The 18,062-nt window shown below is 41.6% G+C and overlaps 1 protein-coding gene across 4 annotated transcripts in view; it reads right to left on the reverse strand.

The window, feature by feature from the left end:
* TTYH1 (tweety family member 1) overlaps window positions 1-18,062 on the reverse strand; it is a 175,387-nt gene that overhangs the window by 66,525 nt on the left and 90,800 nt on the right. For all 4 annotated transcript variants that reach the window (XM_056542163.1, XM_056542162.1, XM_056542165.1 and 1 more), the window contains exon 3: window positions 16,400-16,511. In XM_056542163.1, coding sequence (XP_056398138.1) covers window positions 16,400-16,511 — 112 coding nt within the window. The remainder of the gene's footprint in view (window positions 1-16,399; window positions 16,512-18,062) is intronic.

The raw sequence follows: 18,062 nt of genomic DNA on the forward strand, positions 1-18,062 counted from the left end.
TGTTATATGAACATTTGATCAAATTTCAGACGATATACCGTATAAGACGCACTTTTCTTCCCCAAAACTGGGGGGGAAAAGTTGGTGCGTCTTATACGGCAAATACACATTAAAACCCTGTCATATCGCGGCGGTCCCTGCGGCCATCAACGGCCGGGACCAGCGGCTAATACAGGACATCCCCGATCGCGGTGATGCCCTGTATTAACCCTTCAGACGCGGCGATCAAAGCTGGCCGCCGAGTCTGAAGCGAAAGTGAAACTAACCCGGCTGCTCAGTCGGGCTGTCGGACAGCTTACAGGACACTGGGAGGGACCTTACCTGCCTCCTCGGTGTCCGATCGGCGAATGACTGCTCCGTGCCGGGATCCCCTGCATGGCCGGCGCTCTCCTTCGTCGTCATCACGTCTTCGCGCACGCCGTCCCATCATCCAATAGGAGCGGCGTGGGTAGCGACGTGATGGCGGCGATGGAGAGTGAGGATCCCGGGCAGCAGAGACTTTCCAGAGCAGCTGGGACACCCCGGGGATGCGGCGACAGCGATGGAGGGCGACATCCAGGGCAGCGGTGACGGATCCGGAGCGGCGGGGACACGTGAGTATTACCTCCTATACCAGTGGTCTTCAACCTGCGGACCTCCAGATGTTACAAAACCACAACTCCCGGCATGTTGTAGTTTTGCAACATCTGGAGGTCCGCAGGTTGAAGATCACTGTCCTATACTTTACATTGTATTTGGTTCAGAATCTTTTTTTTTCTCGATTTTCCTCCTTTAAAATTGGGTGCATCTTATATGGTAAAAAATACGGTAGCCAATTCTTGAATGAATATGGACCCAAGCTCATGCCCCCAATTTTCTCATGTTCCTATGATAGGGAGATTTCCTTGTTCTCTTTCACACCGGACGGGTTCACTATAGTTTTTCTGCCGATAATCCTTGGGGTACCCAAATGTAAATATGCAGCAAATTCTGTATTTGCAGATTTATCAATACATTGATGTTATTTTCTAAATCTAAATGTCATGAATTATATCTGCAAAAGAAAACTGTACATGATGGGTACACTGTGGGTCCATTCTTTGTTTAGGCAGGATGAATGAATATTTCATCTGCAGGATCCTGTAGTGTCTACATGGGGCTTATTTATACAGAACACTGGGCGTATGTTATCAGCCTAAAGGCAGGGTCACACAGGGCGTATCTGCAGCGTATTTCACGCTGCAGATGCGCCGGTGGCAGTCACAGAGGGACTGCAGAGTGAGCTCTGCAGTCCCTCTGTGACTGCCGCCGGCGCATCCGCAGCGTGAAATGTGCTGCGGATCCCCCCCATGTGATCCTGCCCTTAAAGGGATTGTCTCAGAAAGACAACCCCTTTTCAGCCTGATGAAGCAGCTGTGCTGTGAAACGCGTTGCATTATGGGCGATTAAACATTTTATCCTGCTACCTGGTTGTCGAGCGCCCATGTATCCTGTCCACATCTTGGAGTTCTACTGTTATTTTAGCTATATCTGACGAGACGAGGAGTGGCTGCTGACACCTCACCTATTTATTCCTTACACCTTGTTCCATTGTTGCCCTTGGTGGAGTGTAACCTACTGTGGTAAGAGCAACATCCACCTTTATCAATTTCTCTGTGCAAGAAACAGTATCACACTATAGAGCACTGTCTGCCTTTTGTTTTATTCCTTTTCAGACTTGTCAGCGATCCATTACCCCCAGCAAACAGCTCCTTTTAAAAGTTACCGAATGTACGCAGCATCTATATTGTTTGGTTCATAGTGGGGGGTCCTTGTATGATGTTGATATGCACTAACAGGACATATGGGCAGGGCCAAGTTTATGCAACAACCCTTTTAAATAAACGCTGTAGAATTTTTTGCCCATATCATGCACGCTCACCATCTCTAGTCATACAGCGATATTACTTTAATTCCAGCACATCTATGCATTTCATTACCTTAACTGGGTCTCGTGATTGCCAGTCTAACCCACAGAAAATTGCTTAATGTGTTGGAGGAAGTCTGTTCTGGGTCAGCTGATTTCCTGTAAACTACAGGATGACATAATTTCCTATTAGGTCACTCACACTAGCTCACAGGCCCCTCCCCTCAAAGCTCTACCTGTATACTACTGCTGCTGTTATCTCTATAGGGTCAAGATATATCATAGATATATACCTCTCCTGAGACTGTATTCGCACATTTTGTTTCGTGATGAAATTTTTTCTGTTTTTGTCATGATTTTCCCCAAATCACGTCCAAAAAGGTGCAAACTGCACATAATGTAAACTGACTTTAACCCACTTGTGAGTCTAATAACCTCACCTGTGTGTACTGTAACACCAGTAGCCTAATAGGATGACTAGGTGCAGTGATCAGACTCCACCCCCTCTTACACCAAGGCCAATGAATTCATAGGAAATGTAGGCAGCATTAAAGGGGTACTCCACTGCTCAATGTTTTAAACAAACTGTTCCAAACACTGGAGCCGGCGCCGGGAGCTTGTGACGTCATAGCCCTGCCCCATCAAGATGTCACGCCCCACCCCCTCAATGCAAGTCTATGGGAGGGGGCGTGACAGCTGTCATGCCCCCTCCCATAGACTTGCATTGAGGGGGCGGTGTGTGACTTTGTGAGGGGGAGGGGCTATTACATCACAAGCTCTCGGCACCGGCTCCAGCAAACGCTGAGCAGCAGAGTACCCCTTTAAGGAAACATTTCAGTGATAAAATTGCAAACCAGCATGAAGCCAGACCAATGGCTGCCACATCAGTTAAAACAGGTAAGCACAAGAACCCCTACATTATTATCCAATAATAGCCTATGCTGCACTATTTAAACACAAAAAATATCCTAGATTTTAAGTAAGAAGCAACCTATTTGAAAGAAGCAAGCAAGGAGAACTGCTAAAATCTTCATATTACAGGGCATCAGGATTCACAAGTGATTCTTTGGAGTAAAATTTCATATCACGCAACCAGAGTTTTTAAGGTTTGCTTTACATTTCCAAATTACACCAATATATCCCCTCAAGATAACATTGTAACAATTTTTCTTTAAGCTCAGTAATCACAAAACGTTAGACCCTGGTCATTGGAGCTTACAATCTAAGGCTGAGAGCCTGTTTAACAACATACCAAATCTCTACAGCTTCATATTATATAAAAATTGTTACGCCGAGCGCTCCGGGTCCCCGCTCCTCCCCGGAGCGCTCGCAACTTCCTCGCATTTGCAGCGCCCCGGTCAGACCTGCTGACCGGGTGCGCTGCAATGTCTCTCTCAGCCGGGATGCGATTCGCGATGCGGGAGGCGCCCGCTCGCGATGCGCATCCCGGCTCCCGTACCTGACTCGCTCCCCGTCGGTCTTGTCCCGGCGCGCGCGGCCCCGCTCCTTAGGGCGCGCGCGCGCCGGGTCTCTGCAATTTAAAGGGCCACTGCGCCACTGATTGGCGCAGCAGGCTTAATTAGTGTGTTCACCTGTGCACTCCCTATTTATACATCACTTCCCCTGCACTCCCTTGCCGGATCTTGTTGCCATTGTGCCAGTGAAAGCGTTTCCTTGTGTGTTCCTAGCCTGTGTTCCAGACCTCCTGCCGTTGCCCCTGACTACGATCCTTGCTGCCTGCCCTGACCTTCTGTTACGTCCGACCTTGCTCTTGTCTACTCCCTTGTACCGCGCCTATCTTCAGCAGTCAGAGAGGTTGAGCCGTTGCTGGTGGATACGACCTGGTTGCTACCGCCGCTGCAAGACCATCCCGCTTTGCGGCGGGCTCTGGTGAATACCAGTAGCAACTTAGAACCGGTCCACCAACACGGTCCACGCCAATCCCTCTCTGGCACAGAGGATCCACCTCCAGCCAGCCGAATCGTGACAACAATATGGCCATGTAGGGTTTCCCTCTTTACTTATGGCCTTTAATGGAACATGCTGTTGATTTGTATGGGTACCAAATTATATATCCATACTATATGGCCAAGGGGGAGATGAGAGGGGTTGTTAAAGTTAAGAAATTTAATGTATGTAGACCATTCGAGAAAAGAGACGCAAATGGAAAATTTGATAAGTGAAAACTATAATGTAGGGAACTGCAACGATGATGGGTATGGGTAAAATGGCACATAGACAGGAACACAAATACATTATGTAGGTGGGTGCACAATAATATGACCTGAATATTGCCTGTGAAAGAGTTTGTACGGTTTAAAAACAACATATGTTCATAAGTTCAACCAAGGGTATGGGAAAGGGAAATGTCAATGAAGGGGAAGGTTATAGGTACTGTGTACAAGGTACGTCTCATATACAGCTACCAGGATTCAGTAAGTGTGTATCGCTGGCTGAGATATGGGAAACCCATAAATAATAAAAATCACTGGCCACACTTAGCTTGCTAAGAACTTTGGTAAGTCCTGTTCACGATCCTGGATTTTTATGGGTTGAAAGGCAGGTTGGTAATAGGGCCTTTCATCATCTTCCTGGCCAGTCCAGGTTTACAATTTGCAAAAAAGTGCACACCCAATCAGTAATGCATACCTATACAAAAGTATTTATTGAGTACAAAAAAACACAAATATGAATAAAGTAAGACAGCATGGACATTTAAAAACAATTAAATCCCTCAGGAAGTCACCATGGAGTGACGTAACGCGTGGGGTCCTGGCTGTCCTGTCCTGCACCTGCATCCAGCTTCTCCTCCGTCTGTGGTTTGCCAATATGATTATTTATTGTGTTATTATTTCTTATGCACTTGGGTAGTCAGTCATTTTTATTATTTGGCTCAGTATTATAATTCTTTCTCATATATGTGCACCCTGGAGTAGTAGCTTTATATTTAATATTTGTGCAGGACAGGTTGGGCAGGGGGTTCATGGCCCCTTCCCATGTTGTGGTTTTGCTCTATGTCTGAGTATTTTTATTGTTTTAAAATGTCCATGCTGTCTTACTTTATTCATATTTGTGTTTTTTTTGTACTTAGTAAAGACTTTTGTATAGGTATGCATTACTGATTGGGTGTGCACTTTTTTGCAGCTTTCTTTTTTCTTCTTGTGCTGTAATTGTGACTTTTGCTGCCAGTAGCACCCCTCACTATTATTATTGGGATAAGTTTGGTTGAGCCCCTCCTCTCTTTCTCTTACAGGTTTACAATTTGGCCCAGATCAGCACAGGTGCTGAGGACAGCTAGTTACTGGGTTTTAAAACTAGGAGTAACTTAATTTGCAAGCTGGAGCTGTGAGGAAGCTGATCCTCTGATGGGAGTTTGAATCCTTAAGGTTGCAGCCTCAAAAAGGGAACATTTTGACTGGTGTGATGAACATATTTGTTGTAGTACGCCACCTAGTATAGGCAGGGACGATTTTGCATAGTTAGCACTGGGCAAGCAGGATTTCAAGTTTTATTACCTGAGTGTTAAGGCTGTATTTTTTGTTTGCTAAAAAATAAAAACAGGAGAAGCCCTGTTTAGACCTTACTTTTGTGTACTTGTCTCTAATTGCTATTTGCAGGTATATGCCTGGCTCCACAGGGTTAATATTCCATAGTACCTACAGAATGTTGTTTCCAGATACTGATCCAGTATAAGGTAAGAAACCCATAAGGCAGGTCTAGCTGTTTTGTATTCGAACATATTAAAGGGGTTCTCCACCATAAGGTGATTTTAGTACATACCTGACAGACAGTAATGGACATGCTTAGGCAGGATCTGTGCCTGTCTTGGGGCTAAATGGCTATGTCATGAGATTACCATAACACTGTGGCTAGCTTTTTGTGAACTGGTATATCCTGCTTGACTTTTTTTTTTTTTTTTTTTACTACAAATCCCACAATTCCATTTCCTCCCTCCCACACATCAGCCACCCCACCCATTGAAACAAAAGACCTGTGGTTTTCAATCAGGGTTCCTACAGTTGTTGCATTAGTTGCAGATTGATCTCTCTCCCACCAAGCGATTGCTCCACCCATTGAAGCAGACAGGCTCCCTGTCATCAGCTGACTAGTGAGTCAGGTCTCGGCCGCATTGCAAGCTGGGAAAAATCTGAGACAACAGTCATTTTGTATGCTGTTAAAAATAAATAGTGGGGGGGAAATCACGGAAGAATTGTGAGAAAACCGTCACACACCGGTACAGACACCATATTATGAACTACACTAACTTTACAGCCCCTGTAGCATAGTCAAATAAAAAAAAAATCCTGAATACCCCTTTAAAGAGTATGCCCTAAATGTTTGATAAATACTGGCACCACCTGTGGGACACCTTTGTAGAAAATTGGGAGAAAACTCCTCAACTTCCAAGCCCACCTTGTTATGTGGACAATGGCTGCAGCATCCAGGTGAAGAATGGATGGAGAGGTGATCACATGCATGGCCCCCTCTTCATATATTATTTGTGCGGATGTGGCACTCTGTGGTCACCAGGTGGATTGGCACTTAGGGATCCCTTATTTACACATATGTGCAGGTACCAGAGGTGGAAACTGGATCTTTTAAACATTTTTAGGCATATCCTTTACATATTCTATACATATCGAAGTTAGGAATACCACTTTAAGAACATGTTTATTAATTCTTGCTGCTCCTACAGCTTTTCTGCACCTAACATTATGCCCCAGAATGTTTGCCCATGTGGCTGGTATTAGCCAAATAGTGACATTGTCTCCTGAAATGTTATACATTTTCAGAACTGATTTACTACAGGAAGAGTTAAAGACCCTGAGCAGCTTGTGGTATGTTAATCCCTTGCCCAGTCTTAACCTCATATTTCCTATAAGTATGGCTTACCGTAACAGTAAGGGCTACAAGAATGTAACGCAATGGATACAATGGTATATTGTCAATAATGGTTGTTTCCAAGACATCATATATAATCTGTATTCTGAATAGGTCTGGACCTGGGCGCAGATATAGGTGATAATGAAAGGGTCCAAAGCCCTCTCTACCCCAGAAGAAGGAACCGGTAAAGATAGGTGGGGGTCTTATACAGATTTTGCACTAGGGCTCAAGTGCTTCATGTTATATCTCCTGACTTCGGGAAGTTGTCAGTCGTAAAATAATTTATCTTCTTTAGTTAGGTGTCAGACAGACATTTATAGTAATACCTAATATAAACCCTGCTCATTGTATTCAGCATTTTCTAGATCTCTGCTTGCTGCCATTGAAAAGGGAGACATTCTTGTTTATATCATGAAGCTGAAAGGCTGACCTGATTCTAGAACAGAGCTGAGTGAGTGGTGATACATGTACAGAGCCCGAGGCTGGAAACTATGTTTCAATGCACTGACAGCAAAGAGAAATGTTGGAAGATGGTGAGGAATGGCGAGGGAGTGAAATATAAAACTGTATCAGAGAGTTGCATCATTTAGGCTAGAGCTACACAGTGACTTTAACAATGGGTTGTATGATCATAGATGACAGTATTGCATTGCAGAGACCATGCTGCATCACTGTTAAAGGGGTTATCCAGGAAAAAAACCTTTTCATATATATATATATATATATCAACTGGCTCCAGAAAGTTAAACAGATTTGTAAATTACTTCTATTAAAAAATATTAATCCTTTCAGTACTTATGAGCTTCTGAAGTTAAGGTTGTTCTTTTCTGTCTAAGTGCTCTCTGATGACATGTGTCTTGGGAACTGCCCAGCAGTTTAGAAGCAAATCCCCATAGCAAACCTCTTCTAAACTGGGCAGTTCCCGAGACACATGTCATCAGAGAGCACTTAGACAGAAAAGAACAACCTTAAAGGGGTACTCCGGTGAAAACCTTTTTTCTTTTAAATCAACTGGTGCCAGAAAGTTAAACATATTTGTAAATTACTTCTATTAAAAAATGTTAATCCTTCCAGTACTTATTAGCTGCTGAATGCTACAGAGGAAATTCCTTTCTTTTTGGAACACTGATGACATCACGAGCACAGTGCTCTCTGCTGACATGTCTGTCCATTTTAGCATCCATGCATAGCAGATATATGCTAAGGGAAGCATGGTGGCTCAGTGGTTAGCACTGCTGCCTTGCAGTGCTGGGGACTTGGGTTCAAACCCCACTAAGGACAACAATAAATAAAGTGTTATTATTATTATAATAACGTCAGCAGAGAGAACTGTGCTCGTGATGTCATCAGAGAGCATTCCAAAAAGAAAAGAATTTCCTCTGTAGTATTCAGCAGCTAATAAGTACAGGAAGGATGAAGATTTTTTAATAGAAGTAATTTACAAATATGTTTAACTTTCTGCCACTAGTTGATTTAAAAGAAAAAAGGCTTTCACCGGAGTACCCCTTTAACTTCAGAAGCTCATAAGTACTAAAAAAATTTAATAGAAGTAATTTACAAATCTGTTTAGATTTCTGGAGCCAGTTGATATATATAAAAAAGTTTTTCGCTGGATAACCCCTTTAACAGTGATGCAGCATGGTCTCTGCAATGCAATACTGTCATCTATGATCATACAACCCATTGTTAAGTCACTGTGTAGCTCTAGCCTAAATGATGCAACTCTCTGATATAGTTTTATATTTCACTCCCTCGCCATTCCTCACCATCTTCCAATATTTCTCTGTGCTGTCAGTGCAGGGCCGTGACGTCACAATGCTCCAGCCCCCGTGATCGCCAGTAATCAGACCCGGAGCGAACATGCTCTGGGGACTGATTATAACGGGGTGCGGCGTGCAAGATCACGAGGGTCCCCAGCGGCGGGACCCCCGCCATTAGGCATCTTATCGTCTATCCATTGGATAAGGGATAAGATGTCTTAGCGCCAGAGTACCCCTTTAACCTGGGAGGTTTTTTTTCCAGTCATTCCAAGTAGTAGAAATGAAGTCTCGGCACTCGGTGAGTGATGACACTTCATTTCTACTACTTGGATTTACTTGTTGGTCTGAGAGCACCACACAAATTACACGAGTGCCGACTTTAACCTGGGAGTTTTTTTTTTTCCAGTCATTCCAAGTAGTAGAAATGAAGTCTCGGCACTCACCGAGTGCCGAGACTTCATTTCTACTACTTGGATTTACTTGTTGGTCAGAGAGCACGACACAAATTACACGAGTGCCGACTTTAACCTGGGAGTTTTTTTTTCCAGTCATTCCAAGTAGTAGAAATGAAGTCTCGGCACTCGGTGAGTGCCGAGACTTAATTTCTACTACTTGGATTTACTTGTTGGTCTGCGAGCACCACACAAATTACACTATCATTTTTTCAGTCATTGGCACTGCGTTCTGTATGCACTTTTATATCAGGGAAGCGGTAGGGCAATCCCTATGCACATTTTATAGTGTCTCTTAAATTTTTTTTAGCATTGAGTCCTGTAATTTTGGGTACGGCTTACCCAGGACTCGCAAGATGATGCAAACTGGTTGGCATTATACTTTCAGCACGCAATGACCAATTGTATCTCTACTTTATATTCTGTAACTATGTCACAGTCCTGGAACACCTGGAGGCACTGCCCACTGAAGTCCAAATCAGTAATAGAGAGAGCAAGCCCTCAACCTCCCCTCCGCAAATACTTTTCGCCAGGCATAGCAGAGCCCTTTTTTTTTCTTTTTTTTTTGCCAGAGGCTTATGATACACAATAAACCAACACAGTTCTGCATGAATGACTTGCTGCTTTAATGTTTTGTGACAAGTAACCCCTTGGGATAATAGACGAGGCAGAAGCTCTGCAGCAGAGGATACCACTCAACATTTGGAGTGTTAGGGCTGTAGGCGCTACAAGTTAAAGTGGACACAACAAATATTGAACCTTCCCAATAAGAGAAGGAGGAGGATGGAATCACTGGATTAAAAAACGATAGATAGCTCCCATCTGGAGGAACATATTGGGGATTACCAAAATTGCTGCACTGATGCAATAAGTCTGCTGTGTATTTTAAGCAGCAAAGGACTTAACTTGTGGTTCTACGAAACTCCAACAAGCAATCTGTTTTCACAGTTTCCTTTAACCCTTTAAGAACACAGTGCATTTTGGCCATGAGGACACAGTCCATTTTCATTTTTTCCTCCTCGCCTTTTAAGAGCCACGACATTTTCCATCTACAGACCCATTGTTTTTTGGGTTTTTTTTTGCGTGACCAATTGTACTTTGTAAGGACACCTTTTATTTGGCCATAAAATACAGGGCGAAACAAAAAAATATTATTTATGGGGAGATATTGAAAAAGAAAACCACATTTTAGCAGCTTTTAGGGTTTTTTGTTTTTAAGCAGTGCACTTTATGGTTAACATGACATGTTCTCTTTATTCTGTAGGTCAATACTAATAAAACAATATCCAATTGATATACCCTATTTATCGGGGGATATACTACGCACCGGCTTATAACACGCACCCTCATTTATCCAAGGAAATTTTGTTTAAAAAATGCGTGTTATACGCCGATAAATATGGCAGTTTTTCTATTTAAAACTTTTTTTTTAAACAGTTTTTCAGTATACAAGGCTGCATTTAGGGCTCATTTACTTTGCAGTGATCTGTAGTTTTTATCAGTACAATTTTTGTTTTGATGAGACTTTTAAATCATTTTTTATAAAAAAATTTCGGAAACATGAGGTGACCAAAAATCAGGATTTTTAGCTTTTGGTAAATTTTTATATTCACGCTATTTACCATGTGAGATCATAAACATTATATTTTACAATTTTGGACAATTCCGCATTCGGCAATACCAAATATGTTTATTATTTTTAATTATTATTTAAATATCAAGAATGGTTATTTTATTGTTTATTAGGGGGATGGGTTTTTATATATTTTTAGAAACTATTTTATTGTAGACTTTTTTAGTTCCCACAGTGGACTTTTTTATGCAATTATTAATTTTGCTTACTGTATAATGCTATGTCTATTGCATAGTATTACAGTGGGTGATCAACATTAGTGATAAATGTCTGGCTACTGATAGAAGGCATCACTTACTGCTATGGTGCGAGCGCAGCTCCTGAGCTCTCTTTATAGACACCTAATTCTCCAGGGCATACATTTATGCCCTGGTGCATTAAAGGGGTACTCCCGTGGAAAACTTTTTTTTTTTTTTAAATCAACTGGTGCCAGAAAGTTAAACAGATTTGTAAATTACTTCTATTAAAAAATCTTAATCCTTCCAGTACTTTTTAGGGGCTATATACTACAGAGGAAATGGTTTACTTTTTAGATTTCTCTGATGTCATGACCACAGTTCTCTCTGCTGACCTCTGCTGTCCATTTTAGGAACTGTCCAGAACAGCATATGTTTGCTATGGGGATTTTCTCCTGCTCTGGAGAGATCCTAAAATGGACAGCAGAGGTCAGCAGAAAGCACTGTGGTCATGACATGAGAGAAATCTAAAAAGTAAAGCATTTCCTCTGTAGTATACAGCCCATAAAAAGTACTGGAAGGATTAAGATTTGTGAATAGAAGTAATTTACAAATCTGTTTAACTTTCTGGCACCAGTTGATTTAAAAAAAAAAAAAATAAAAGTTTTCCACGGGAGTACCCCTTTAACTCCTTGTGTTGTCTAGGGGTTAAAAGGGTATTATGGAGAAAATATTTTCAAATCAACTTTTCAAAATTAATTCCAGCCTTTCAGTTCTTATAAGCTGCTGCATGTCCCGGTGGAAGTTGTGTAGTTCTCTTAAATCTGACACACTGCTTCCATCTCTATCTATGGCAGGAACTGTCCAGAGCAGGAGCAAATCAGAGCAAATCTATCCTGTTCTGGACAGTTCCTGACACAGACAGAGGTGGCAGCAGAGAGCACTATATCTGACTGGAAAGAACTACATAACATCCTCCAGGGCATACAGCAGATAAGTACTGGAAGCATGGGATTTTTTAAACAGAAGTACTTTACAAATTTGTATAAATGTCTGGCACCGGGTGATTTAAAAACATCTTTTTTTTCTGGAATAGCCCTTTAAATACCTTTCACTATCCTGACTGAGATGTTGAGAGAAAGCTGCAAGTAAGGGAAGAGTAAGTTATTTTCAGGAATTGAGCTGCATTAAGAATGTTGAGGAATTAAGAGATCAAAATAAATCCAGCTTTGAAGTCTTTCTTGTTTCCTTAGTATGGAAGCCCTACCAAACACAATCCCAGTATTACCTAAACGCACCCTAGGTCAACTTCGAGGTCCCACATACAGGTTATAGAATAGGATGCATAATCCATTTGCCCATTTTTTGCCCATTCTTTATTTTTGGTTTTGAACCCCCTTTGACATTTCTTAAAGGGGTTCTCCGGTGCTTAGACATCTTATCCCCTATCCAAATGATAGGGGATAAGATGCCTGATTGCACGCGGCACCCTCGTTAAAATCAGTCCCTGGAGTGTGTTCGCTCCGGGTCTGATTACCGGCGACCACAGGGCCGATGGCGTGTGACGTCACGCCTCCGCCCCCGTGTGACTTCACACTCCACCCCTCAATGCAAGCCTATGGGAGGGGGCGTGACAGCCCTTTTATAATTTAAGTTCTTTTTCTACTGTTGCATTGTAGTTTTCATTTTGGGCAATATTGTTATGTTTCTTTATTAACCCCTGGCTAACTATGCACCCAAGAGCAAATCCAGCTTGTACACCAGTGGTTCTTGATGCATAGTTGGCTGAAGAAGGAAGACATTGGTGTTTTTCACAGTTTGTAGGGGGTCTATGTATCTTTTAAAGCAGTATTCCCATCTGGAACTTTTATGGCATATCCACAGGATATGTTATAAATGTCTGAAAGATGCCGGTCCTATCTCTGGCATCCACACCAATCTCGAGATCAAGGGCCTCCTTGCACCCACAGGCAGGGTTTCGACCACCAAGAGCGGTAAGGATACCAAACTGTTTTACATAGCTAACATAGCTCTCCTTAAGAGGTTAATGGGAGTCACATAAACAGCAAAGCTTGCGGTGCTACACTGTTTACTCAACTATTAACACCAATAGGACTGGGTGGTGACAGGTAGCTCATGATTTAAAGAAAGATAACCCCAGATGTTGGACCTGCATCTATAAGACATTTACAGACTATGCCCCAATCAGACTGTAATGTGATGTTGTTCTTCGACTTTGTTTCTTCAATATCGAGTGATGGAGCGGAGTGTTAGAGTAGCATGTGGTATAGTGTACAGCTTAGGGAACCTGTGCTGTATATTTTACTGTCATGCTTTGTGTGATTGTAATTTATTGTATGACTGGCAATGCCGACTGAATGATCCTGTGGACATGCCAAAAATGTCCCAGATAGGAATACCCCATAATGGCCTCATACACCTTGCTGGATTCTGAAATTTGTAGTTTGGATATGCATATAGCCTTCTGTGGGCTTACACTATATACTATACTATAGATTGGTCTTTGATTTTTCAAAGCGGCATATGGAGGTTTTATTTACAGATTCTGTGTAAATCCATGAAAAAAAAAATCTGGCATGCATGTGGTATTTCAGTAGTATTTATAGAGGCACCATATGACAGTATATGGACTGCCTAAAATTTATTTTTATTTAGGTCAGGCAAAGATCTGACATGTTGAAATCTTAAGTAGAGAGGACCCTGTAGACTTTGGACAGCTGGCCAATCCCACCGATATGGCCAGGTTTAGCCAACTTTTAAATGGCGAACTTTAGAAGTTTTAATTTGTGCAACGGGAAATGGACATTTCAATAAAAACTTCAGCTAGGTCACTTTTAAACGTATTCTTTCCTATTATAATGGAAAAGAAAGAAAACAAAAAGAGAGGGGAGCTCCCTCGTGTATTATTTCAGGGCTGCTGATCACCCAATTACCTTACCATAGGTGTGCACTCATCTGAGGTGGTTGTGCTGAGAGTTAGGCTAGGTTCAGACTACGGAATTTCCGCCTGCAATTTTGCTTTGAAATTGCAAGCGGAAATTCCGCTTTCTAAAATGTATAGTGTAGTGAATGATTTTCCGGTCACAAATTCACACTTCGGAATTTGTGAAGCGGAATTTGAGAACTGAGAATCCGCTTGGAAATTTTCGCCTGAAGAAAGGCGGTGCTCTTTCTTCAGGCGTAAATCAGCGCGGAACACATTGCAGTCTATTGGAGACTGCGGTGCCCGCACGGTCCTAGTGCCGACTGATTCAGCCGGCGCTGGTCGCACTCGAAATCTCCGGACAGAAATTTTCTGCCTGGAGATTCCGTAGTCTGAACCTAGCCTTAGGGTCTATTCACATGGCAGAATTCCCACATGCGGATTCCGCCTCAAATTAAAGCCCTATAGACTTCTATCGGATTCCACACTAACATTCACACTTCTACACAAATTCTGCACAAGCCAGAAACCACCCAAATGAATGTGGAAGCAGAATTTGTTGCGGATGTGCGGAAATTCTGCCATGTGAATAAACTCTTAGGCACAACTATATTGTAGGCGTGTATATATATCTAACTTCTGCACAGCTTGCCTTATACGCTAACCCCTTCAGCTGCTGAAGTTGAGTTGTTCAATTCTGTCTGGCAACAGTGCCCTCTGCTGACATCTCTGCTTGTCTCAGGAACTGCACAGAGTAGTAGAGGTTTGCTATGGGGATTTGCTTCTACTCTGGACAGTTCCCGAGACAGGTATCATCAGAGAGCACGTAGACAGAAGAGAACAACTCAACTTCAGCACCTAATAAGTACTGAAAGGATTAAGATTTTTTAATAGAGGTAATTTACAAATCTGTTTAACTTTCTGGAGCCAGTTCATATATAAAAAAAAGTTTTTTCCTGGATAACCCCTTTAAGTAAAAAAATGTTTGTTTGTTTTTTGGGAGGTGCTGCTTGAACAGTTACAGGTTTATAAGAACAACCTGGGCCAGTGGTCTCAAACCATAAACCAAATGTTGCAAAACCTCAACTCCCAGCATTCCCGGACAGCCAACAGCTGTCCGAGCATGCTGGGAGTTGAAGTTTTGCAACATCTGAAGGGCCACAGTTTGAGACCACTGGCCCAGAGTATTCGGGACAACGCATTTTGGCCCACACACTCTCAAGCTTCTCTTGTTCCACAGAGTGTGCGGACCAAAATGCTACATCGATCACAGCGGTAGATGTTTTTACAGGGACCTGAGGAAGGCACAGGTGTGTGCCAAAACGCATAATCCTGAATACTGAAGGAAACCTACAGCAGTGCCTTAAAAAAAAAAGGCCAATTGAGATTCCACTGGGGCAGCATGGTTGCTTAGTGGTTAGCACTGTTGCTTTAAAGCGCTGAGGCTCAAATCCCACCAAGGACAACATGTACAACAAATTTGTATGTTCTCCCCGAGTTTGCGTGGGTTTCCTCCAGGTATTCTGGTTTCCTCTCATACTCCAAAACATAGGTGGATTTAGATTGTGAGCCCCAATGGGGATAGGGACCAATTTGAGTATACAGGCTGCTGAATCTGTGTATTATATAAACTATTTATTATTTACTATTATTATTATTTGCCTTTCCTATTATGGAATTCTAAGGGGGAGTCGTGCATTGTCACCATATGGGGTCACCCATAAATCATTATAAAATTTCTGTATGGTATGTAATATATTATCTATATATATATAAAACTCAATGTGTGTGTATATATGTATGTGTGTATGTTCCAGCATCAAGTCCAAACTGCTATAGATATTAACATGAAACTTGGCACACATGTTACTTATATGTCAACAACAAACATAGGATAGGTAATTTAACCCTTACCCACCCCCATTTGCCAGGGTCAGGGTTTTTGTTTAAAGTCCAATACAAGTCTATGGGAAATATATATTACTGCATAACTTCCAAACGGCTGGAGATATTTCGATAATACTTGGTCACATGTTACTTATATGTCCACTTAAAATATAGGATAGTTAATTTAACCCTTAACTACCCCCATTTGTGTGGGTCGGGTTTTTGTTTAAAGTCCCATGCAAATCAATGGGAAATGTATTTTCCCACATAACTTCTGTACGGCTGGAGATATTTCAATAACTGGTACATATATTACAGGTCGGGATATGAGGACGGGATAGGAGGTCGGGATGGGAGGTCTGGATAGGAGGACGGTATAGGAGGATGGGATAGGAGGTCAGGATAGGAGGATGGGATAGGAGGACGGGATATGAGGAAGGCATAGGAGGTCGGGACAGGAGGTCGGGACAGAAGGTCGAGATATGAGGACAGGAAAGGAGGACGGGATAGGAGGTTGAAATAGGAGGACGGGATAGGAGGATGGGATAGGAGGATGGGATAGGAGGTTGAGATAGGAGGACGGGATATGAGATCGGGATAGGAGGTCGGGATAGGAGGTCAGGATAGGAGGTCGGGATAGGAGGTCGGGATATGGGGTTGGGATATGACAACAATATATGAGGACGGGATATGAAGTCAAAAGCTTCCTCCACAACAAGGATTAGGAAGGAAAAACCGGGCAATGCCGGATAATCAGCTAGTATTACATATAACTTACCAGCAAGTCGATGGAGGTCAACGTATGGTTGGCGTTCATGAGAGAGTACGTCACTTGATATACACCATCATTTGTTTCACTATTTCCGTAGAAACCAATGCCAATACCGGCACTGTGAACAGAGAAAGAAAAGAAAAAAAAAAGTTAAAAAAGTGTTGTCAATGTAAATCCCAAGATAACATTAACAAGGAATTAATTTACACTGCTTATAAATCCCAATTAACTTGTAACTTAAAAGGAATTTTTAAGTGGCTCAGCCTGATATCTCCAAGGAGTTGGTATCTAGGTCTGTCTTGCCCAGAATACCTTTCATAGCCTAGAAAGGCAAAAAATCTTCTTTTGATGTATAATCAATCTTTGTTCTTCTTAACACATTGCATTTTATGTGTTTGTACTTCAAATGTAAGTCATTTTGACTATGCACAGCACCAGTGACAAGTAAGTTCATGCACAATAATGGGCCCAAAGGTCATGCAGAAGACAACCTCATTTTGAGTTGGTGCCAATAACTTTAGCTTTTTTTTTTGCTTATGAAGGGATTTACAAATGATCTTCTAGATTTTATAAATGATAATATGTGTAATAGTAGTAATGAAATTTACAATTTTGCACATAAAAGTGGGCATATTTATATATAAATAAAGGGTCACACCCCAGAATCATTTTCTCTGCTGGGCCCATGGAGCCGCCCCTAGTCCGGCAATACATATAGTCTAGCAATGTATGGCTCTGATAAAGACAATGGGTCAGAATGTGTCAATTAACCCCTTGGAGACAACCTATTTTATAAAATTTTTTCCACCTCATTTGTTCCTCCTCGCCTACTAAGAGCCAGAACTTTTTATTTTGTTCATTAACAAAAAGCTTATTTTTTGAAGGATAAATTGTACTCTTTATTTATTTATGGAACCAACCTAGTTTACAATATTGAAAAAATATGAGAAAATTGTGGAGTAAAATGAAAAAATAAAAAAAATTATGATGGTGGGGTTGCCTTTTTGGCATTTATTCTGTAATAAACATGACAATGTTATGTTAATTCTGGGGGTCAGTGCAGGTCAGAATGTATTATGTGTTTATTACTCTTAAAAAAATACTTTAAAAAAACTTTACAGACATTACTTGCCATATTTTGACACTTGTAAGCTTCGTTTTTTATTACATTTTGTTTTTTGCAGGTTGGCATGTAGTTTTTATTGACATTATTTAGCAGTGTGTATATGATCTGATCTGATATGATTCTGGCTTTAGTTTATTTTTCAGTTACAACGTTCGCCGTGTGGGATAAGGCTATTTTTCATATATATATATATATATATATATATATATATATATATATATATATATATAATTTTTTTTTTTTAATATGCCCTCAAAAAATATTTTACTTTTTATCAATCAAACAGCACCACAATTGTGTACCTGTTGCCAAGTTACACCAAAAGATTCATACTGCCTAGATGCTATGGTCTATATTGACTGTGGCATTAAGGTGGTAACACAGATGGGATCAGAGTTATCCCCGATCCTAGGCCCTAACGTAAAGTGTCAGTTGTTGTTCACAGCCAGCACCTTCCAAATATGGAGCAGGTTTAATGCCTGAGCCTTTTTCATATCTTAGCAGCACACATCCACAGGTACATGTACTCGGAGGTTGCATAAG

Source organism: Hyla sarda, chromosome 10 (assembly GCF_029499605.1).
Source record: "Hyla sarda isolate aHylSar1 chromosome 10, aHylSar1.hap1, whole genome shotgun sequence".
Taxonomy (NCBI): Eukaryota; Metazoa; Chordata; class Amphibia; order Anura; family Hylidae; genus Hyla; species Hyla sarda.